General features: G+C 39.6%; 1 protein-coding gene across 2 annotated transcripts in view; it reads right to left on the bottom strand.

The window, feature by feature from the left end:
• Positions 1-5,768: 5,768 nt before the first annotated feature.
• Positions 5,769-25,350, bottom strand: part of LOC109382325 (uncharacterized) — a 43,969-nt gene continuing 24,387 nt past the window's right edge. The window contains exons 5-8 of one of the 2 annotated variants that reach the window (XM_019641703.1): positions 23,298-23,800; positions 18,906-19,004; positions 16,169-16,268; positions 5,769-5,949 (exon numbers count right to left, since the gene is read on the bottom strand). In XM_019641703.1, the coding sequence (XP_019497248.1) occupies positions 5,853-5,949; positions 16,169-16,268; positions 18,906-19,004; positions 23,298-23,800 (799 nt within the window). In that variant the 3' untranslated portion in view covers positions 5,769-5,852. Of the gene's footprint in view, positions 5,950-8,566; positions 10,646-16,168; positions 16,269-18,905; positions 19,005-23,297; positions 23,801-25,350 lie in introns of those variants that run through there. The other variant, XM_019641705.1, reaches the window with a different exon arrangement.

Here is a 25,350-nt window from a genome sequence, read left to right as displayed (position 1 = left end):
AAACTGAGGCTCGCGAGCCACATGCAGCTCTTTGGGTACGTTCTGTCTCAAAAGTTTGCCTACCCCTGAAAGAGCCAATCCTGTCCCTCACAACAATTTAAAAATTATTCAAGAGTCATAAATATATTTTTACATAATCACCATTATGTGAATAATATACTTTAAAAATTTTATAAATTAAATTATGATAGTTTCAGTTTTATTTTCATTATCAATTTTACTTCAGAGCCACAGTTCGTGAGCTGCAGTTTGCTGACCCCTGGCGGCTCTCTTGTCTCAAAAGTTTGCCGACCCCTGCCTTAGAACATCCTTGGCAGTTGACTTTATATCAGTATATTACAGAGAATTATATGGAGTTTATCACTATAGGCTATAGGCTTATACCCTCTCAACCAATTCTTTGTTATCTTCACACTATCCCAAGTGTCATTATATATTGATACCTTAATTAGGTGGACCCTATTAGATTTTAGAGTCAGACTATTAGGTACTAACACTGGGAAAGTCTAACTCCCATAAGGAAACTATTTTTGTCTGGATGAGTTATACACATTATATCACATAATAAGGTTATTTGTTAGAGACAAAATTAGACAAGATATACTAATGTAATGGGGACAGAATCAGAATCCAGAAATATTATAATATAGTATCTAAAATGTCTAGTTTTCAGTAAAAAATTGCAAGACATGCAAAGAAACAGGAAAATGTGTCCCATACACGGGGGGGTGGGGGTGGAAGGTGGGGGAAGCAAGAACTAGAAGTTGTTTTTATTGGGCCCAGATATTGGACTTACCAGGCAACAACTTTAAAGCAGCTATTATAAATATGTTCTTTAAAAACAAAAGGAAATCATTATTTTTAATTAAAGGAAAGTATGACAATGTTTCATCAAACAGGGAAGGTAAACAATGAAACAAAAATTTTAAAAATGGATATTCTGTAATTGAAAAATACAACAATGGAAATGAAAAATTCCCTAGAGGGGCCCTACAGCCTATTTGATCTGGCAAAATAAAGAATCAGTGAACTTGAAGATAGCTCAATAGAGATTATCTAGTTTGCAGAACATAAAGGAAAAAGTGAAGAAAAATGGATCAAGTCTCAGGGTTCTATAGGCCACCAACATAAATATAACGGGAGTACCAGAAGAGGTAAAGAGAAATGGGCATAAAAAATATTTAAGGAAATAATGGTCTAAAACTTCCCAAATCTGATGAAAAACATTAATCTACACATCTAAAAAAGCTCAACAAACTCCAATAGGATAAACTCAAAAAGATCCACACCTACATCATAGTCAAACTGTTAGAAGCCAATGACAAACCAAAAATCTTGAAAGCAACAAGAGAACAATTAGATAAAGAACGAAATGCAAATGGGCCTGACACATAGTAGGTGCTCAATAAATATTAAGTGTCTATGAATTGAATCTTCAGGCTTACAAGAGAATCAACTAATATCTTTTGAAAGGGTACATACAAGAATGAAAATGCCAACCCAACTTCAGGAAAGCATGGTTTCTGAGCTGTTTTCCCAATAGTGTGATATTATCTACAGTCTAGGCTAGAAACAGGCAAACTACAACCTGCAGGCCAAATTTGGCCCACTGCCTGTTTTTGTAAATAAAATTTTGTTAGAACACTGCCATGCCAATTTGTTTATATGTTGGATATGGCTGCTTTCATGCTACACAGCAGGGTTGAATAGTTACCACAGAGACTGTAAGCACTGAAAAGTCTAAAATATTTACTATCTGGCCCTTTCTAGAAATAGTTTGCCAGGCACTTTTCTAGGTAATTCTCCCTCACTTCCTCCACTGAATATCACCACAGCATTGGAAATCCTGCTGCTTCCCGTCTGATCACATCCTAAGAGATTGCTATTGACCAGAATCAAGTTCTATCTGTTCTACTGTTTGTTGCCTATCCAGCATCCATTCTCTATCCCTTCCTTCCTAACAAATTCCTGTTCATTCAGCTCTTCATCCCTCACTGAGTCCCATCCCCATTAACAGGGGTAGATGCTGAATAGCTGAAGCCCAGATGCATGGCATGCCCTTGACAGCTGTTTTTGGTTCAGGGGTGGGCCTGTGATTAAGTTGGCTTAAAGAGCCTAAAAGGAAGAACATATAGTTTATTATTGGAAAATGGGATTTTTTCCTCCCAGCTAGACATGAAAAGGAACATGTAGTGAGTGTCTCTGGTAGCCACCAGGGGAACCACCTTGGAAGAAAGAATGCCAAGATAGCCAAGGGTAGAGATGAAAAGAACCTTTGTCCTTGATGATATCACTGAATCATAAATTATACTACATTTAGAGCCCATTCTACCTCCAATTTGAAATGGGGTTTTTCTGTTACTTGCTATAAAGCATCCTAACTCTACTTCAGCAAAAAAAAAAAAATTCTAACTAATGCATCCCCTTTGATTAAATACCTATGGTTAGCTCTCTTAGAATCCTGTCTGTCCCAGCCTCCCCATCCCCACCACCCATTTCTAATTGCCTGACACGAATATTACCAAAAGTCTTGTTCATTCATTATTCACTCCTTGAAATATTTATTAAGCACTCACTATATACCAGGCACATACTAAGTATCAGGGGTAGAGCAGTGAAGAAGAAAGACATCATCTCTCCCATAAATGAGCTCACATTCTAGTAGCACAGACCCAGTAAATGAAAATTTAATTTCAGATTATGATTAGTACTAAGAAATAAATAAAGTCATCACCAAAGTAATGAAAAGGGAAGGACAGGGCTTCTTAAAATGGGCGGTCAGAAAAGGTTTTTTTTTAAAACAGTCTGGAAGATCTTCAAAAAGTTAAAATTAGAGTTAGCATATGACCCAGCAATTCCACTCTTAGGGAGTTATTCAAGAGAAATAAAAATGTATGTCCACACAAAACTTGTACGTGAATGTTCGCAGTAACCTTAATCATAGTAGCCAAAAAGTTGAAGCAATACAAAAGAAATGTCCATTAACTGATGGAGAAATGAAAGATGGTATATCCACATAATAGAATATTATTTGGCCATAAAAAGAAATGAAGTACTAAAGTTATACATACTACAGCATGGATAAAACTTGAAAGCTTTATGCTAAATGAAAAAAGCCAGTCATGAAAGACCAGAGATTGTATTATTTCATTTATATTAAATGTCTGACATAGACAAATCTATGGAGGCAGAAAGTAAATTAGTGGTTGTCTATGGTTGGAGGTGAGGGTGCAGGAATGGTGAGTGACTTTAATTGGTACAAGGTTTCTTTCTAGGGTGATGAAAATGTTCTAACATTAGATTTTGGTGATGGTTGCAAAACTCTGTAAATATATTATAAACCACTGAATAGTGTGTTTTAAATGGGTAAATTTTATGGAATATAATTTTTTCTTAATAAAGCTATCTGAAACAAAACAAAACGAAACAGGGTCGGCTGAGTGGCGCATTGGTTAAGAGTTGGCTTGGGGCGCCAGCTCTGAGCAGCAGGGCCCTGGTTCATATCCCACATGAGGGCCAGCGACACTGCGCCCTCTACAGCTAAGATGGTGAACAACAGCTCGACCTGGAGCTGGGCTTCTGTGAGTCGCTGGTGTTGGTGTAGGCTGCAGCCCCTTCTGCAGTGGGCTGCCGTGAGCTATTGTGAGTGGCTGGCAGCCAGCGTGAGTGGCTGGCAGCTGGCATGAGCTACTATGAGCGGCCATCCAGAAGCCAGTGACTAATCTGCCTCACCCGGGAAGAGCGCAATGATGGTGCCAACTTGGGCCAGTGAAGCAACGTCGTCCTCACAACTAGACTGAAGAACAAAAGGACAGCAACTTGTCTGTTCCCCTTCCCTGATTCCCCAATGCTGTTCCCCTCCCCCAATTCCACAATAAAAATAAAATAGAATAAAAATAAATAAATAAAACAAAACAAAACAAAAGGTGTCTCCTAGGAGGTGACATTTAAACTGAGACCTGAAAGATAAGGGGAAGGCAGTCATGTATAAAGACTTGGGACACAAGCTTTCAGTCACAAGGAACAACATGTACAAAGGACATGAAGAGAGGCAGAAGGCCAGTAAACAAGGGGGTGAGTCATAGATGATGTTGGGAAGGGGCCTGAGCAGGAGGTGTCTTCTGAAACTCTCTAAGTCACCAAGTTCTATTTTGACACACACTCTCATTGGGCAGTACAATTCATGTGGAAGTTGGTGTGAAATATTTAATAGTGAAACCCAAGGATAAGGCAGCAAGTGGAGATCTGTTAATTCCAAATATTTGCAGCTATAGCTGCAAAAAAAACACTTTATTGTGAAGAAAAGAAGCATCATCAAGTTTTCAAAGGAAAAAGTCTTTAAAGCACTTGGCCTATAACTGAGGAAGTCCAGTAAATTATCATATCATAAGGATTAATTTCTAGGAGATATTTACAGACATTTTAATAAGCACATGAAGAATTCACATCTGCAGAAAGTACAGGACATGTGGGATCATATAGAATACCAAACAGGGACAGAAATCACTAAAGCAATATAAATACAGACTTCATAGAGTCTGAACTTTGTGAGCAGTTGTAGGTGACGTACCTGAGACCTAAGATAAAAGGGAGTGAACAATCCAGGCTGGACCAACACAGGATGTAGAAAAGACTCAGAGGATGACACAGAATTCCAGGTGAGACTGTAAGAATATCTGGACCAAAACCAGGAGAAAGAAGACAATCAAGCCTAACAAGTTCTCATGAACACCCTTAAGAGGAGGCATCAGTGGTTAACAGACTAAAACTGGAATGATCCTTCTTCATCTTATATATATTTACACTTCTCAAATTCTACTATGCATGATTGATCAAAATAGAATTGGAGGCAGTTGAGAGGGAGAGAGAGAAGTAATAATTTAGTGTCAGGTGTTGCCTTATCAAATGCAAAAAATGGCTGCAATATTTTGCAGCCTATCCCAAGAAGAGTAGGAATCTATTTCTCCATGCCCTAAATCTAGGTTTGGCCGTGTGACTTGTTTTGATCAATAAGTCATTAGCAAACATGATGCTAGAGGAGGCTCTAAAAGTGCTTATGCACTGGGATTTATTGTCTCTTGTTGCTTTAAGAACCCAGCCACCATGTGAAGAAGCCTGAGTGAGCCTGCTAGATACTGGAGACACATGGCCCAGTTGCCCTGTTGCTCCAACATACATGGAGCTGCCAGATACCTTGAACCCCAAAGCCCATGCTCATAACTACACCATCATCATCATCATCATTACATCATTATTGTAACAACTATTCTGATAATTATTCACATAGTATGTACTCAGCTCCAGACCTCTCTTTCTCTCAAGGTGTTAAAGGTTGGAAAGAGAAGAAAAGAAAAAAAAAATCCCACAGTAATTAGAGTCTGAAACTGACTTCAATGTTTTTCTCTATCATGTGGCCTTAGAAAAGGTATACGTCTTCTTTGAGCCTCAGTTTCTTCAGTTGGGGATTACAACTAAACATAGCGTTCCTGGGAAAGTTAAGTAACATGAAAAAGTGCTCTCTTGGCTTACAGTGATACATATTAGCGATTAGTAAGGGTAGATGTTTTAAGCAAGTTCACCAGAAATAGTTTCCAAAGAACCTAGCTTTAGCAATACCTGGAAAATCAAGTAAAAGTATATTTGTTCTTCATAAAAGCAATTGTTACTTTTGACACTAACTTGTCTGTAGTGTCACAGAACAAGACGCTCAAGTTAAAATGGCATAGAATTACACAGTGTTTCTGAACCTACCTTTCGAAACTGCTGAACTACTAGGGTTAGGAGAGGAAAGTGTGCTCTTTCTCAACCTTTGAAATGCTTCCAGATTCGGTCATCTTCTTTTCATCTCAACATCAAAGTTGGGAAAGGCTCTTCCACTTCAAGGGCAGGTGTTTACATGCCACGCACCGAGGCACTCTGCTGTCCCCATTAATCTGTCTCTGTTTGAATCTTGAGGATCAAGCATTAGTCTTTTAGTTCTTTTAGCTTTTTGCTGACCTGCATTCTCTTAGCTGGCAAGCTGCTGACACATTTTGACAGGTGATTTGGATCATAAAAACAGCCAACAAAGGGAAACAGTGAGAATGGGCTTCACCAGAAATGCTAAACATGGCAGATACACACAAAAACATATTTAGGAACTGTTTTGTTTGTTTGTTTTTTGTTTTTTAATTGGGGAACTGGGGGAGGGGAACAGCGTTGGGGAATCGGGGAAGAGGAACAGACAAGTTGCTGTCCTTTTTTGTTCTTCAGTCTAGTTGTGGAGGACGTCACTTCATTGGCCCATGTTGGTATTATCATTGCGCTCTTCTCGGGTGAGGCAGATCGGTCGACGGCCACTGGACGGCCACTCATGGCGGCTCTTGGCAGCTCATGCCGGCTGCCAGTCCCTCATGGTAGCTTATGGGAGCCCACTGCAGCTCCACTGCAGCCTACACCATCACCGGTGACTCATGGCAGCCCAGCTCCAGGTCAAGCTGTTGTTCACCGTCTTAGCTGTAGAGGGCGCAGCATCACTGGCCCTCATGTGGGATACGAACTGGGGCCCTGCTGCTCAGAGCTGGCGTCCCAAGCCAACTCTTAACCAACGCGCCACTCGGCAGGCCCAGGAACTGGTTTTTAAAAAACAGCGGGGGGGGCGGGGGGGCGGGGCGGTGTTCCTTGCTCTTTGGATGACCTTACTCTAAATTCCCATGGTCTTGGAATCAAGAGAAGTAAAAATATAGAATATGGGGAGATATGTGATTGGGGTTCATTCAAAATATTCACATTCAGCAAATCTAGAGGATAAGTTTATCCACATGGTGGTTTAATTCAATGAGAGGCTGCCTTATGAATCAGTTACAATGTCCATCTCTCCCTAAAGCTCCAAGGGCCAGAAAATGTTTTTCATGCTTTTTTTATGTGTTGCATTTATATTTTCAACGTGTCTTTGGTTCAAATTTTCCTCTAAGGTGCTTTAAATATGAGTCACCACCTAAATTGAAATTGAGCACATGGAAGGGGAGCAGGAAGAGGTATGAAGGTAAGTAATATCACAAAGAAGGGTTAAAACAGAGGAATAGTAATTATAGTGAGTTGCACAGTGTCCTTCCTCTAATCCATGTCCACCTTGAACCTCAGAATATGACCATATTTGCAAATAGGGCCTTTGCAGATGTAATTAGTTAAGGATTTCAAGATGAAATCATCCTAGATTTAGGTTCGGCCCTAAATCCAATGACTGGTGTACTTATAAGAGGAGAGGTCACGAAGAGACACACAGAGAAGGTGACAATGTGAATGAAGATGGAGGCAGAGATTGGAGTGATGTGTCTACAAGCCAAGGAACACCAGGGATTATTGGCAACCACCAGAAGCTAGGAGAGTGGCATAGAATGGATACTCCCACAGAGATTCCAGAAGGAATCAACTCTGCCAACGCCTTGATTTCTGACTTCTGGCCTTCTGAACTATGAGATAATAAATTTCTGTTGTCTTAAGCCACCCAATTTATGGTAGTTTGTAATGGCAGCCTTAGAAAACTAACAGGTGGTCTTGAAGGAACCTCCAGGCTCTGCTTGGTTGGCTGTAGACACTTTGACATTCTCACCTGATTCCTTCAGCCTACTTTTGACCTTCCCCCTGACCCTCACTGACACATAATTCCACCCCTAACCATTCTCTTCCTGGGCTTCTGAGGTATGAGATGGGACTGGAATTGGGGGAGGCTATGGGATATGGTGGAAATCAAGAACTTTAGATCAAGCATGGGTTAGGTTCAGGGAATGCACTGGGTTAAGAGGTTGAGGTTAAGATCTTCATGAGCAATTCCCAAGGTTGACGAGAAATCACTGGTATTACAGAGAACAGGATAGGTCTTCCTGGTCAGTCCCCATTCTTGGGAAGTGTTATATCTCTACACTGAATAATCTCTGACTTTACAAAGAAATATTTATGCTGTGGGATGTTCCCTAAAGCAGTAAAGAGCAGTAGTCCTTTAAAACCCAGTCCTCATGCTCCCTGTGACAGTATCTCTCAATCTGCTCCTGCCTGTACATTGTCACAAGTGCATACATTCTAAGCCTGTATGCATTTCCCATTACACTCAGGGATTCTCAAAATTCCCCACCCCACATAGCCTCTGCCCCCTTTCCTGCCACTCAGCACCACTGCTTCGTAGGAAGTTTTCAACTCTTTATCTACTCATCTATCTCCATGTCTTTCTCTTACTCTGTTTCTTTCTTTCCTTTCCTTCCTTTTTCTTCCTTCTCCTTCCTTCCTCTCTCTCTATCATCTATCTTTATCTTTTTCAAAAAGTCACTTTATTGAGTTATGACTGACACACAAAAATCTGTACATATTTAATGTATACAACTTGATGAGTTTGGAGATACGTATACATCTGTAAAACCATCACTACATGCTATGCCGTAAACATCTCCATCCCCTCCAAAACTTATCTATCTATATCTTATCCTATTTATCTATCTTAGAAAACACTAAAAACTTCCATGGTAATTTTTCTTATTTACTTCTCACAACCACACTATTGGGTAAATACAATGTATATGTATGAATTTTTAAAATAATATTTGTTTTTTCAATTATAAAAGTGATACCTATATACTCCTTGTTAAATGACTATATAACATTATGTAGACTGCTGTGTGTTCTTCACTGTTTATACGTAATATAATATAAATATAATTTCCAAGTATTTACATTGTTCATGTACTTGTCATGCTTAATGGGAATGTTATGTAACTCAAACCAAGTTACGTGGCTCCAACCAGAAAAAAATTCTGCTACTCTCACAGAGACCTCTGATGAACAGTTTTTAAATTTCGTGAAAATCAGGAAAAGGAGGAAATTCCCCAGGTGGCTCAAATCAAGAGATAGCCAAAATAAACCCACAGACACAAGACACGGAGTGGAGAACAAGATTCAGAGGAGGTGGGATGTCAAAGCTAGAGGAGACCATGAGCTTATAAACCCTAAGATCTTAGCAATGTTTAGAAGGACAGGAGACTTTTCATGGGTTGTGAAATAGGGGTCCTGCCAGTGTATCTAGTTCTTAAAGGGTCAGGTAGTAGGCCCAGTGAACATCTGACTCATCTTAATAGCAGTCTCCCTGTTTCAGTTCCCACCTTGTGCATCCTTGGGGCCTTGCCTTCATATAGGTCCCTTATGGATGGCACAATTGGGTTCTTTGAGACCCATGGCTTTTTTGCCTGTTCTGGTTTGCAAGTCTGTACATGGAATAGTCATGAACACATACATGTATGTTTCATTTTCCTTACCTGATTTCCCAATTAGATTGACCATTTAAGATTGCTTTCCCATCCTTCCCTTTGTCAGGATTTAGCTCTTCCTTCACTTCTTAGCTTACCCATAAATTCTAGTTTGTCTGGAATCTCACGTACCCATTAGGAAAAGAAATGCTACCACATCCAAAAGGTGTAAAGGTCCCAAGGATAACTTGATTTGGCAAGTCACTGGATATGTTGGTGTACACACCACCCTAAGGGAGGGCAGAACAGCTTTGCAGACAGCTAGATAGCCAGAAGGATCAATAAAATAAAGGTTAAGGAATTGATACTGATAAAAACAATGAAGTTAATAATTCTTATATAAAATGCCGTTAACTTGCAGTCTATTTAATTATTTTAACCAGCTCTTTACAGATAATGCAACGGAAGTCCAGAGAGTCAACTTCCCATCATCACTGAGCACAACCATGATAGTGCCAGGCCAGCACATGGGTTCCCTGACTCTCAGTTGCATGTTCTTCCCATACGTTCACATTACCTGCACCCTCATTTTAGCCCCAAATTCTTTGAAACCAATCAGGTGAATAATAACAGGGGAGTCTGGTCAGACTGATCCTGTTAATGGTGAGTCACTGGACACCAAAATCGCCTGTTGATACTCAGCATTGATGGAGGATGTCATTCCGGTACACTGCAGGAGGACTGGGTCTCCCCACCAATGTCTATGGACAGATAGGGGCAAAGGAGGGCTAAGAGGTAAGTACAGATATGTGAAGAATTTCACAAAACCTCGCTGTACCAATCTCCACAAACTATAATGGACTCTTGAGGTCTTTTTCATTTTGGATTTATGGGAATTTATTACAAAATCTTTCTTCTCTCTAAACTAGATTCTTTAGATGCTAACGCCCCATCTGGTTCTCTCTACTGTCAGGAAAAGTGAATCAAGGAAAACTCATTTTCTCTGAACCACATGAGTCCTCAGGTGCTTAACAAAAATATCGGCTATAAGCAGAGGTTCCCTTTAAAAAAAAGTAATGTTTATAAGTGGGAGAATGTCTCAATCTCTTTCTCAGGTTGACTTCTCCTGCCCCGCCCCACCTGTCAGCCTCTTCCATCATAACTGGCTCCCTCCATTCTTCTTTCCCTTTGGAATTTCACAAGGATATTAGATCACAGAGGAACGTATCTATCAGGGCATAATGGAACTTTTTCATCTCTGGGTCAGCCTGTTTGACTGCTGGCATCTGAGGCTTCCTCTTCAGCAGCTCCAGCCAGAAACATGGGGGACCTTGGGGACTGTGGCCTACCTCACCTCCTCTTTGGGATCATTATAGTGACGCAGAAGTCGTTTGTTGAATCCCTCTTTTTTTAGGTTCACTTTTTCTGTTTTTCTGTTCAAAAGAAAAGAATTGAAGACTTGGATAATTTCCTGGTCTTATCAAGGACTACAGGAGCACAAATGGCTTTTCAGGTCTCATGTAACCTCTCCTTTACCACCTATCTAGTGGGCTTCCTTTAAATCAGGACAGCTGGATTTTGAAATCCTTAGCCCAGCACTTATTGGTGCCTGCCTTTTAAAAATAGTTATTGAGCACTTATGGTGTGTGAAGCACTGTTCCCGGGGCTGCAGGACTGCAGGAATAATAAGTAGGCCCTGTCCCCACAGGAACAGCATGACACAACACAGGCTTTGGATGAGAACTGATATGAATCCTGGCACTACCACTTGGGACTGTAGAAAGTAGTCCAAGTAGTAAACTCCTCTGAGCCTTGGTTTGTTTATCTGTAAAATGGGGATAACAATGCCTCACAGAAATGTAAGGCATCTCTAGTTAATGCACACAGACCTTGGGACATGGACCCCAGTATTTAGCATGCACTCTATAAATGCTAGTTGTTTTCATTACATTTTGGTAGGGGAGCACACACCCACATATTCATTAATAATAGGGGAGTAAAGGGGGAGGGTAGGTGAGTATGAAACAACCAAGCTTCTAGGGTTTAGACTGAGGGCCTGAAATTAAGGTAGTCTCTTAGAACATTCATTTAACCATTCACAAATATTCACTAGGTGTCTTGCACAAAACTCATAAGAAAGGTGCTATCTATTTCCATCCTAAAGAGTTATGCAGCTGCATGGCAAAGCCAGGCTTCAATGTCATGCATATCCACCCCAAACTCTCTACTCTCTCCACTTCACACTACTGCTCCCCACATTCCTAGTGCTAGGTGCTACAGGAGCTGTGGGCATAGTGTAAAATGCAGACCCACCAGATTTCTGTAGCTGAGAGTCAGCCATGAAGCCGACCTTCCTGGCTGTTACCCAGCTTCCCACCCCCAACACACACACACATGTGCACACACTTATGTACCCGAGGATGCCAAGTGAAATCTAGCACTTGCCATCAGGAGCCTCCAGGGTCAGGCTGGCAAAGCAGAGGTCATATACTAAAAAGACAGTCTTAGCTCTCTTGGAGACCAACATCACCTGCTTAATATCTGCCTGGGCTGCTGGCTTATTTTTACTCAGTGATTCCAGCTACCAAAGCGGGGCAGCTGCGCTCCTTGGTTATTAAGGCAGAATGTGGGCCTGGAATTGGGCAGATCCACGACCACCAACATTTGAGAATCATCAGAAGTGTCAGGACTCTAATGAGGGGAAGCAGGAGCCACCTTCTCGGAGAAGAGTTAGCAGTTTGGGCATTCCCAACAGGGACACAGAGAGAGACTTCGAACAAACAAGCAAGCAAGCATGTCAGCAACACCAAGAAAGAATGTCTAAGGCTGACCTCAGCAAGTCCCTTCCGATTCAGAGCAGATTCAAACAGGAATCCTCAATGGTTTTCATTTTAAGGTGCACTTGAGAATTCCTAAAATTTAGCTGGCATATCTCAAGGAAGGTCTTGGAGTATTTGGAAGATGTGGGGAGTGTGTGTGTGTGTGTGTGTGTTTGTGTGTGCGTGTGTGTGTGTGCACGTGTATATGCATTTAGTGGTTGAGTGCAGGATTTGGGGTGTGGGAAGAGCCGTGCTGAAAGGTAAATTTTTAAAGGATTAAAAATAAGGAATTGGGGGCCGGCCGAGTGGCGCGTTGGTTAAGAGCTGGCTTGGGATGCCAGAGGGCCCCGGTTCGGATCCCACATATGAGGGCCAGTGACACTGCCCTCCACAGCTAAGATGCTGAACAACAGCTCAACCTGGAGCTGGGCTGCCATGAGTCGCTGGTGACGGCGTAGGCTGCAGCCCCTGTGGCAGTGGGTTGCCATGGGCTACCGTGTGTAGCCAGCAGCCAGCGTGAGCTGCCATCCAGAAGCTGGTGACTGATCTGCCTCACCTGGGAAGAGCGCAATGATGGTGCCAACTTGGGCCAGTGAAGCAACGTCCTCCACAACTAGACTGAAGAACAAAAGGACAGCAACTTGTCTGTTCCCCTCCCCTAATTTCCCAATTAAAACTAAATAAATAAATAAATAAAAATAAAGCAAGGAAAGGTAATCGGGAATGTAATCGGGTAATAGGAAGGGGTTACAAAAAAAAAGTAATTGGAAAAAGTACAGCTGATTGAAGAAAGGTGGGCGAGATATAATAGCCACACCATTGGGGACTGCTGGGTGGGGGAGTCCCTAGCAATCTTCAAGCATCACTGGCCCCTCTCAGAGAAGCAGGAGGGGGCCATTCTCAGTGAATCTTGTGGGGTAAGGAACCAGAGCCAGGAGGGTGGGCAAGGGCCAAATTTGACTCTTGTGGCTGGAAAATGGAAATGCTTGATTAACAACAGCTTTCTCTCTCTTCCCCTTTGTCTCTTTTCTTGTTTTTCCTCCTCCTGTTGCTCCTTCCTTTCTTTCTCATAGTCCATGAAAATGTATCCCACTGTCAAAAATGAGGCGAGTGGGCAAAATTTTTGAACAATGTGACAAAAACAACACATTTATAGATTGTCACTCTTCCCCCACACCAAAACACATGCACGCCTCTCCATTTATAAGCATCAAAGGCTAGCAGAATATCAGCTTAACAACACTTATTTATAAACCAACTGGAAATGCTAGTCTAATTACCATTCTCCAAGCCTAAACCTTGGCCCTTTCATTCAATGCCTAGACATGATTCTATTTTTCTGTGACTTTCCACAAATGGACCTTTTGGATTATTCTTAAAAGAAAGGTTAAGTATGCCTCTAAAATGTAAATTCCTATAATCAATGGGAGAAAAAAGGTACACTCCACCTCTTTACCAATAAGTCCAAAAATTAAGATACAAAAGCTCCAGTGCAAAAAACTCCATTGCAAAATCTCTTACATTATATAAATGCCACATTACTTAAATAGTCAGAGTAGATAGCTATGATTCAGGAAAATTCTCCATTACCCTTTTAAATGCAGTGTTTCCTTTTTTAACCCCTTTAACAGGTCCCTAAAACAATTTAGTCATTGTTTTAAGACTAATCAGCCTCCCATGCCAACAAAGACTGCCTCTTCTCTGCCTTTTCTCAAAGTGTTGGCAGTGACGGTGGTCTTACTCCCCTCTTGCTTAAGGACCAGAAGTTGACCTCTGATTTCTCCAAGCAGTGATGATTATCACCAAGTTGATTAGTTCAACAAAGCAGCCCTAACACTTGCACAAGGTGGTTTCTTGAAAGTTTCACATGGGTGGTGATTTCCAGGAAAAGTTATTGCCAGGACTTAAGGACACAGTCCTTCTCTAAGTCAGAAGTTACCCAATTATGCCAGCCCTCTGGTATCCAGAACACTCTAAGACAGAGGCTGGAATAGAAAGGGAACTATACCTCAAATCATCTCAAGTAAAATAGGCCTAAGAATCTAGTTCTAAACTAAATTCCTTATGGTGGGGATATCCACTGACTGTAGGGACAGAAGGATGCTTGTAGAATATCTAATACCATTTTACAGATGAAGGAGCCAAAGTACAGAAAAGGGAACAATAATTGCTAAATAATAGTTACTGTTTATTGAGCATTTACTATAGTATTCTACAGATTGTGCTAAGCTGTTTAGCTGCATTATTTCATTTAATGTTTTCAACAATTTATGTGATAGATACTAGTAGGGTCCCCATTTTACATGAGGAAAGTTAGGTTTGAGAAGCGGCGTGAATGCCCCAAATCCCATGGTTGGCAAATGGGAGCATGAGAGTTGTGTGAACTCCAAAGCTTGGGCTCTAAACATTTACATGACACTGACCCTTGTACCTCTGGTCACACAGCTAAGGAATGGCAGGGTCAGGGGTAGAATTAGAAGCAAGCCTGGGATTTCCAGGCTAGTGCTTTTGCACCACTATGGTCTATATAGAATATGAGTAGAATCAGAGGACTCTAGAGCAGCGGTTCTCAACCTTCCTAATGCTGCGACCCCTTAATACAGTTCCTCATGTTGTGGTGACCCCCAACCATAAAATTATTTTTGTTGCTACTCTATAATTTTGCTACTGTTAGGAATCGTAATGTAAATATCTTTTTGTTTTCAGATGGTCTTAGGCGACCCCTGTGAAAGGGTTGTTCGACCGCCAAAGGGGTCGCAACCCACAGGTTGAGAACCGCTGCTCTAGAGCCTCACCAGCTCTGGCCCAGAGATCTGATTCAAACTCAAACAAAAGGTTAGGTGAACAGTCTGGAGAATATGCTGTGGGGCCAACCGAGTGGCTCAGTTGGTTAAGAACTCTCTCAAGAGTACAAGGTCTGAGCAACAGGGTCGCCGGTTCGATGCCCGGCCTGAGCTGAGCTGCCAACAGGTGGCAGGATGGCTCAGCTAAAAAAAAGAGAATGTGCTGTTCTGTGTTCTGAGGAGTGCCTTGGGATCTGGTCTAGGAGGGGAGGGTTCACTACATCTGTCAGATGAGACTTCCTGTGATAAATCTAAAATCTAGACCATGGACCTGCCACTGGGGTTACAAAGGATTCTTTCTTCCTTCCCTAAATTTCCTTGGGTCTAACTTGATATTAAACTTCTATAATATTATGCGTTTAGCAAGTGTGGTAGAAATTCGGTAGGTTAAAAAGGCTGATAATTCTGATTTGCCTAAAATTGCATTTCATCTAACAAGCATTCATTTAATCTCCATGGTATTTCTATGCCCGGTAACCAGGGGATGTTAAGATTTGGCTGCTATTCTTACAGAAATGTTTTATAATGCACATATTGAAAAATTACCTGTGCTCTTATTAAAGCTGGGATTCTGTATATGACAAATCCCTTGGGAACTAATTCTACCAACTTTAGCAATTCTCATTGTTAAAAAGAACCACTCCCCTGACACAGTTTATTACTATGGGTCATGTATAATAACGCCTTACTCACCCTGTTGCTGTGTGCCAGCTAAATTCTCATCTCCCATCTACTCTGCCAAGTCATCTCTCCTTGGTTCTAAACCCATTTGTTTCAGGAAACTACCTCTGAGGGTACTGTGTTATTATGAAAAATACTTTTTACTTGCTTAGTGCTATTGTTGTTATCACCTCCTAAGTGTTTGATCTGTCCTCTGTTGATTGTTAACTTGCTGAGATGTTTAGTTTACCATTTTAGGTGACAAGTTCCTTGAACCCAAGGACTGGTTTTATGTTTCCTTAGAACAGTACTTTGCTTACAGCTGGCTCTTCTTTCCTTGACTACTTCTTTTTTCCCTCCTCCTCCCCAGCATTGTCACACATGATCCTGGACTGGTCATATGACAAGGCTGATTGACTGATAAGTCATGTATCACAGAGTGACTTTTCCATGAGTTACCTGGAAAAGAAGGGTTTGTATGTGTATGAATTTTTTCATATTACAGATACAATAGGCAAGGGGGATAGGGTGACGAGTTCAGGGTCCTATAGGCTCTGCATCTCTTCTTGAGTATCTACCGTATCATATGCCTCATAACAGTATATGATTCTGAAGACTGAAGAGGACTCCCTACATTTGAATCATGGCTCCCTGTAGTTTCTTCACAGCAATACTGAGGACTGTCTCCCATTTCAGAATTTCCAATTTTGAATAAGGATGTTGAAAGATCCAACCTTAAAAAAAAAAAAAGACACACATATCAATACAAAAGTGATATTTCAAAATTTACACTGAGTCAGTACTCACTGGGTAAATCCTGCCCAACCATCAGTCTACCAAAATGTACTTGAAAAAGGAAACAAAATCCATTCATATTCAAACCAAAGTAATTATCAGCTTAAGAATTAATTACCTCTCCTTAAGGAGATTTGCTCTGAAATGCGATCAAATTTTTAACCCCAAGGAATTAAGTCCCAAGGAATTAAACCCCTATGATGACATTTGAAGTATTAGAGGCCTTTTAAGAATCCCTGAACATTCTTCACCATCCCCCAGTCTTGGGACAGAATTCTGTCTACCAGAGCAAACATGTTCTCAGCAGTCAATAGACTTGGGTCCTGTTCCTGAGTCTCCCACTAACCAGTTTGGATACTCAGCATCTCTGTGCTTCAGGTTTCTCATCTACAAAATGACAGAACTGAATGAGATCATCTCTAAGGCCTCTCAATTCTATCATTCTTCCCTTGTAAAATTCTATCCTTGTAGTGAACATATGGAAAGGTTCACAGATGGCTTCGAGGACCATTTCTTTATTCCATCCTCCCAAGTCTAGTCCATTTAACAAACCAGTAAATTACATACAGAAGAAAATTTGAAAAATAAAGATATGAAAGAGGGGAAGGGGGACATGGAATCTTACCACACAAGCACTGTTGCCATTTTGGTGTAGCTCCTTCCAGAATTTTTTCCCTATGCATAAGTGTTTTAAAACATTAGTTGTTATGAGAATGTGTATATTGTTTACTCTATTTCCAGGTTTGCCTTAGCCATGAGCTCTTTATTTGGCCATGGCTCCAGGTGAAACTTTGAATCAGGGCATTGTGGCTTCTCTCCATTTTTTTCATCACCTCCATTCCCATTCCTAGCCATAGGTTAAGGACAGGCTTTACCTTCTCTCCCAAAACTATGGAACTGCTTGACCTCCCCTCCTTTGATGTATCATCCCACTCCTATCCCATGTGACTCAAGTTGGGCTGACAATTATATTTCCTTTCCACCTGTGAGCCAGTGACCCAGGTTTGACCAATAATATTACTCCATCTCCCAGGCAACCATGATTAGACCACAGGGTGGGCACTTGATTCAAATAGAGCCAATCAGAGTCATTACCTGGGACTGACACATGGACATTGGTGGGGGCAGGTGAAAGCACTTTCTTCCTAAGCAGGGAGCAGGTGAATCTAGGGCTGGCAGTGGCCATCTTCACCACGTGGCGTGAGACTAACTGTAGAATTCAGACAAGCAGAAATGGGAAGATAAAAGTCCCTGCCATGGTTAGTCCCACATTGTGCCTGGTACATTGTTCCTGCAGGTTTTCCTTGAATCTTGTGAGCTACCTTCCAGGATATGAGCAACTAATTATTTTTGTTGCTTAAGCTACTGTGAGTTGTTGCTTACTGTTGAAAGATTCCTTACTAACATAATCACATGCAGGTTCATCCCTATTGGATCATGAGAACCATCCTAACCTTAGAGTGGAAGGACTAAACAAACTCCATCTCAGTTTACTTAGGATTAGATAATGTTTGAATTGGCTCCAACCTCCCAGCTTGGGATTTCAGTCCTGCCCTTCAGTGACCAAGGCCTTGCTCCTTGCTCACAGACTATCTAGTGGGCTGACCACCTGTTTGCCATTCAATTGTTTGCTGAGGGATTTCCTGTCACTGGACTTGACCCACTTATTTGGATTCTGGGACACGTTCATGCTGAGCTTTCTTGTTACCTTATGATTTACTTTATTCCTATTTGTTGTTTTGCCATATTTACTGAGCTTGTTCTTAGCATATGTATCTGGGTTTATTTCCTCACTATCTGTTACACCCTAGTGAGCCAGTTCCAATCCTAAATTTTGATCCCTCAATACATTAAATTCAGCAGACTATGCAGGGAACAGGGAGAAATAGAAGGAACACTTGACCCACAAGCACATTCTCTAGAAGCAGAATCTTTCAATAGTTTTTAAGGTTGTTAGAACTATGATGAAAAGGTCATGAAAAGCAAATATACGAGACCTGTGGCAGTCAGGCCCAACTCCTGCTCATTCTTTGAGTCATGCACCAGTTAGCTATATTATGTTGTGTCCCAAGGAATGAGAAGTTTCCCTTTTCCTAACAATCCATACCTTCTCCCTCTTTTAACCTCCTTTATGGATAGACAGCATTCTTTCTAGATTTGTGCAATCATGATCTTCCCTGGGATTTCTCCCTTATAACATGCAAACAATTAAATAATCTATTTTTGCTTTTTAACACAGAAGCCTTGGTTCTCAGTCCAGGTGGTATGTTTTTGTGATAGGCCCTAGGGTGATCTTCTAGGGACATGCATGTCATTGTTATCCAAGCTGGTTTCTCTAAACCATGAAGAAAAATCTCCCAGGGTACAAGCGTGGAGAAACCAGGAAGAGCTGGGTTAGAGGGGGATAACTTTGAAAAGTTTGACTTGGAATCCATTGAACCTAAATGTCTGGCTCTGATTGCAGCTATGTAAGAGGATGACAGGGAGAAATGTTCCAAATGCAAGGAATGGAAGTGATTCTCACTTTGGTTGCTTATCAAAGTCAACTCTGATTTGGGTGGGTTAAGGGATCTTACCATTTTCTAAACAGATCTTGGATGACAGTGAGACGTGGAACACAACAGGTAAACTGCTATCCTGGGAAATCTGGGAACACCGCTTTTTGCTGATAAGAGCTAGGAAAAAAGGAAGAAGAAGGAAGATGAAGAGAGGGGAAGAGAAGAAAAGAGAGCAGTTTGCTAGATCATCATCAACAGAAAATCCAATTGTCATATTTTAATATTTTCACCAAGGCATTAGTAAAATTTTCCCTCAACACCCAAAATGACACATGAAATATTTTCATTTGCTCTGGATATTAAAATCAGCTTTTTAAATTGAAAATTCCTCTGCATAATTTCTTTAAAAGACTGTGTTGATGCTTTTGTTCTAAGAACTCCTCTTCCACATGAGAACTACTGACAAAACACTCATGTTTTATTTTCACTTCTTCTTTTAGCAGTTGTATAACACTCAGCAAGCAGTCTGTTCCTGGTTTAAAAAAAAAAAAAGGCTACAAGGACTCAAGGCCTCTCTGTATCATTATTAAGTTTGGTGCTAAACCGTAAATCTAAGAAAGAAACTTTATCTATGAAGTGGAATGGATTCATCCTGTAGAGAAAAAAATAAATGTTTTAAAAGCTGTCTAAAAACAAAAAAAGTAGAGACATTTTGAAAAAAAAAAAAAAAGCAAAACTCATGGAACTTCTTAAACTTTATACAGCTGACCCTTGAACAACGCAGAAGTTGGGGCGCCGACCACCGGCACAGTTGAAAATCCAAGTGTAACTTTTGACTCCCCCAAAACTTACCAACTAATAGACTACTATTGGCTTTAAGCCTTACCAATAATATAAACAGGGGATTAAAACATATTTTTTATGTCATATGTATTATACATACTATATTCTTACAATAAAGGAAGCTAGAGAAAAGAAAATGTTTTAAGAAAATCATAAGGAAAAGAAGATATATTTACAGTATTTTTTGTAAAGAATTCGCATCATACAAGTGGACACACCCAGTTCAAACCCACATTGTTCAAGGGTCAATTGTATATGAATTAGGAGGTCCGTTAAGTCCAGGATGCCATAACAAATAGGTTCCATCAAAAAGAAATAAGATGAGGAAATTATAATGATAAAAAAGCAAAAGAAGTATGGCTATAGGTAAGAATCTGCATAGTAACCATGACATATTTATTGGGTACTTACTGTGTGTACTATACTAAGTACATTACATGCATTGTATCATTTAATTCTCTCAACAAAGTTTACCATTAATCATCCTCATTTTCCAGATGAGGAAATCAAGTAAGTCTAGGGTAACACCTGAAAATTTGCTGTTCTAAGAAGTTCCCAGTGAGGTTGATGCGTTGGTTCAGGGACCACACTTTGAGAACCACTGCTATAAAGCATCTCAACTGCTCTATTAACAGCAATCACTTGGCCTTAAAAAGTAAAATTGTATTTCTGAAACCATCTTTTTCAGACAAATGTATTGGGCCTCATGAACCATTAGGAACCAATGTTAATACCTACGCATATATATCAGAAGGATATTATGAGGATCACACAAGAGAATGGGGGTAATAATAATAAAACAACAATAAATACATATGAAGGACTACTACGTTTAGATACTTTTCCAAGTGCTTTAGTGTTAACTTATTCAATATTCAGAACAACCCTGGAAGGAGGTATAATTAGTAGTACCATGTTAGCGATAACAAAACTGAGGCAAAAAGAGGTTTATAAAACGGGTTCAAAGTTATACAATTAGTAAGTACAACGGCCAGGATTTGGACCCAGGAAACCTACAAGCAAAGGCTTACTAGGTTACTTCCCTATCTCAGAGGGGTAGTTGTAGGGATAACTACAACTACAACTTATTCTTATTGTCAATATCATTATCATCATCAGGATAGTAGAATGGCAGTGATGGATAAAGTAGCAGAAAGGACATTAGAACTGGGAGTCATAAAACCAGAGTTGGGGCCATAGATCTATCAGAAACTGTATGACTTTGGGCAAGTTATTCAGTCCTTTGGAATCTTTGTTTTCTCCGTGAAACAGAAATCCTATTAGCTATCTCGTAGGGACATCAGGATGAATGAATGTAAAGAAAGCTCCCTATGACCTATAAATTCATGATTTTATTATTTAAACTGTCAGTTCTTTTGCTACATCTAATCTTGCTTGTATATATTCAATACAATAGAAGTTGAAATGAGAAACCTTGAAGTCTTGAATATTAGATTTCACTCTGGGGGTAAAATCAGGGTCTACCAGTGTTCTTCACTATATAGTGCTAATCTCTGGTGAGATTCTTCATCCTTTTTTAGTTGCATGGCTGTGCCAGTCATATTTCCCTATTAAGTTTACTGAAATTGTTATCAGCAAATATTTTAGACCCCTAGCCCACCAACTCTACTTTTGGGCATTTATCAAAGAGAAATAAAACATCTTTACACAAAAACTTGTATATAAATGTTTTAGCAGCTTTCATAATAGCCAAAAACTGAGAGAAAGGGAGGGAGGGAAGAAGGAAGGGAAAAATCCAGATGTCTTTCAAGGAGTGAATAGTTAAACTGTGATATATCCATACCATGGAATACCATTAAGCAATAAACAGGAACAAACTACTGATATGTGCAGATGAATCTCTATAGAGTTAAGCTAACTGAAAAAAGAGGAAATCACCAAAAGTTAGACATTGTATGATTCCATTTACTTAACATTCTTGAAATGACAAAAATACAGAAATGGAGGCGACATAGGTAGTTGCCAGCCAGGGTTAAAGACGGGGGTGGGGGCAGGAGAGAAGTGGTCTTGGCTGCAAAAGGACGACATGATTGATCTTTGCAGTGATAGAAATGTTTTTAATCTTGACTGCATCAATGTCAGTATCCTGGTTGTGATATTGCATTAGGGTTTTGCAAGATGCTGCCATGTGGGGAAGATGGATAAAGGGTCTATGGGATCTCTTTGTATTATTTCTTACAACTTCATGTGCATCTACAATTATCTTAAAATTAAGTTTAAAAAAATATATATGTGGCTAGCATCATTTTTTGTTGGACTGTTGATCTTACAAAGAGAATTTGTAAGATCTCCTGAGGCAAAGACTTCATATCACATAGATATGAAGCATAGTAGATGCTTTATGAACTGAAAGCACTATAAATTTTTGTATCTTACTCCTGACATTCATGAATAACTTACTAAAATGATGGGAGGATATATTCACCAATGAAATATCTGATAAGGGGCTAATATCCAAAATTTATAAAGAACTTACACAACTCAATACCAGAAAACTAACAATTCAATTTGAAAATGGGCAGAGAACCTGAATAGCCATTTCTCCAAAAAGAACGTAGAGATGGCCAACAGACATATGAAAAAATGCTCAACATCATGTCACTAGTCATCAGAGAAATGCAAATTAAAACCACAATGAGATATCACCTCCCACCTGTCAGAATAGCTGTCATCAATAAATCAACAAGCAACGAGTATTGGCGAGGATGTGGAGAAAGAGAAACCTTCGTGCACTGTTGGTGGGATTGCAAATTGGTGCGGCCATTATGGAAAACAGTATGGAGGTTCCTAAAAAAACTAAAAATAGAACTTACTTATGACCCAGCAATCCCACTTCTGGGTATTTATCCAAAGAAATCTAAAACACTAATTCAGAAAGATATATGCACCCCTATGTTCATTGTAGCATTATTTACAATAGCCAAGATATGGCAGCAACCTAAGTGCCCATCAATAGACAATTGGATAAAGAAGAGGTGATACATATATACAAGGAATATCACTTGGCCATAGAAAAGAATGAACTTTTACCATTTGTGACAACATGGATGGTCCTGGAAGGTATTGTGTTAAGTGAAATAAATTTAACAGAGAAATACTAACACCATATGATCTTATTTACATATATGTGGAATCGAAAGAACAAAATAAACAAACAAAACAGAAACAGACTCATAGACACAGAGAACAAACTAATGGTTGCCAGATGGGAAGGGGGTGGGGATGATGGGTGAAAAAGGTGAAGGGATTAAGAAGTACAAGTTGGTAGTTATGAAATAGTCAAGGGGATATAAAGTACAGCATAGAGAATATAGTCAATAATATTATAATAATTATGTATACTGTCTGGTGGGTACTAGACCAATCAGGGGAGGTCGCTTCATAAATTTTATATATGTCTAACCATTATGCTGTACACCTGAAACAAATATAAAATAATACTGAATGTCAATTGTAATTGAAAAAAATACAAAATTTAAAAATAAACATGATTAGCACAAACCAAATTATCACAATATGATGTTTTGTCAATATCTTACTTATCTGCTGCTTTTATTTATTTTTTAACCTGGATAATTATTTATAAAACTAGTAATTTCTACTTACATGTTTTTTCCATAGATTCACTTGACGCAACATGGTGATGGTCTTTTTTCGCTTTCACCAGATGATTCTCCTTATCATACTCTTCTCTTGAACAGCTGCTGATTTTGCCAACTATGGTCTTGGAATTGCAATTGCTTTGCAAGGCATTGTGTTCCTTCAACATTAAGTTTTTGGTTGCACATTTATAAGCTCCTTCAATAAGATCATGCCAACTGTAATTCACAAGATTTGCAATTCCCACAGGGAAAGTAATGTTATACCCAGCGTATTTCTGCAATGTCTCATCAAGTTCATAGAGTATTTCAGCAGCAGTGAATTTGTATTCTTCAAATAGGCTCTTTTGCAGGTATATTTTGGAGAATTTAAGTTTATTGGAAAATTTGGAAACAACAGGAGTTTGTGAGATGCCAAATGAGTGGAACTCATATTTCTCCTCAGATACAGCTACTGTAGGTAGTCTTGCTTCCTCCTCCAGCTCGTTAGATTCTGTACTCCTTGTATGACTATAAAAAACATATGAGAGTCTTAAAGATATTTAATACTCTTTAACCTAGTAATTTACTTCTAGAAATCCATCTTAAAATATAATTAAAAGATGTATAATATCTATGTATAAAATTGCTAACTGCAACATTATTATTTTTTTAATTGGGAACAGCCATACTCACTGATTGGTAACACATTGCTTTCATGCTACAATTGACTCTTTTAAGGAGGGTGCAGCTCACACTGGCCCATGTGGGGATCGAACCGGCAACCTTGGCACTATCACCACCACGCTCTAACCAACTGAGCTAACCGGTCACCCCTATTTTTTGATATTAGTAAAAAATGAAAAGAACCTAAGGGCTCATAGGAATATAGATAAGTAAATAATGTCATACCCATACAATGTGTAGCCATAAAAAATTGTTTGGAAATTGCTCTTAATAATTCAGGAAAATGCTTATGTTACAATATCATATAAAAAGTATATACAATTGTATATGTGGGATTATCTCAAATATTTAGTGTACATATCATTTATCTGGTAGTGAAAAGACTAAGCAAATGCCCACCAAAAGGTAAATTGATTGTGGGATTATATAAATCATTTTTTATTTTCTCTTTATATACTGTATATGTTTCTAACTTTTCTACAATAAACATTTATCGTGTTTATATACAGCAGATAAAAACCAATACGTGTGTATGTTATTTTTTCATTGGTTTAATTATAAGACAAGACAGATAATTTCTTGCAGAAAGCTTTCCCTGAATTTCTTAGGTTAGTCTACAAACACCTTCTATGTTCCCTCGCCTGCCCAACACACTCCTATCAGGAGTTGCTGTGATTATCTGGGAGAAGACATAAATCCAAAGAGGTAAACCCCATACTCCCCCCACTCTTGCGGGGTGTGAGAGGCTGGAGGGGGAACTTACCAATTCTACAAGAGGCATCTGAGAGGCTTAGCGACTGATCAGGGTTTTTGATAGCTTTCTGGGGGATAAGGTTTCAAAATTCAGAATCCAGCATTTTCTAAAGTAAGGTTACTGGTTAAGGCCCAAAAAGGCTGCAAGCCAGGATTAAGGATTATCCTTATATAAGTAGACCTATACCAGTACATTGGAACACAGCTTCAAATTATCTCACTTCCTGAAATGGAATTAAGGTGATCCCAAGTGTTGCTGTTCCCAAGTCTATGATAGAAACAAATGTACGTCAATCTCCTCCCGTGATAGATAGTCATTTTACACCTCAAATTCTTTTTAAAAACTATTTTTCAAATACAATGTCTGATACAATTAAAAAAAATTAGATTCACAAAGCCTCAAGAGAACATCAGTGGGAACCACCAGAAACAGCAAGTGATAGAAACATAAACATAGGGAGATAGAGAGTTTCAAATTATTCTGCTCACTATATCCAAGGAAATTAAGAATTTTTGCAAAGAAGAGGAAACTACACACACACACTAGAGCACATATAAAAAAAGAATCAGATAGAAATAAAGCTGAAAAATATAATAACCAATTAAGAACTCATGGGTGGATGGGGTTAATAGCATATTAG

This window comes from Hipposideros armiger, unplaced genomic scaffold (genome assembly GCF_001890085.2).
Source record: "Hipposideros armiger isolate ML-2016 unplaced genomic scaffold, ASM189008v1 scaffold_63, whole genome shotgun sequence".
In the NCBI taxonomy this organism is placed as follows: domain Eukaryota; kingdom Metazoa; phylum Chordata; class Mammalia; order Chiroptera; family Hipposideridae; genus Hipposideros; species Hipposideros armiger.
Note: the sequence above shows the minus strand (reverse complement) of the source record. Positions and strands in the feature narration are given on the sequence as shown.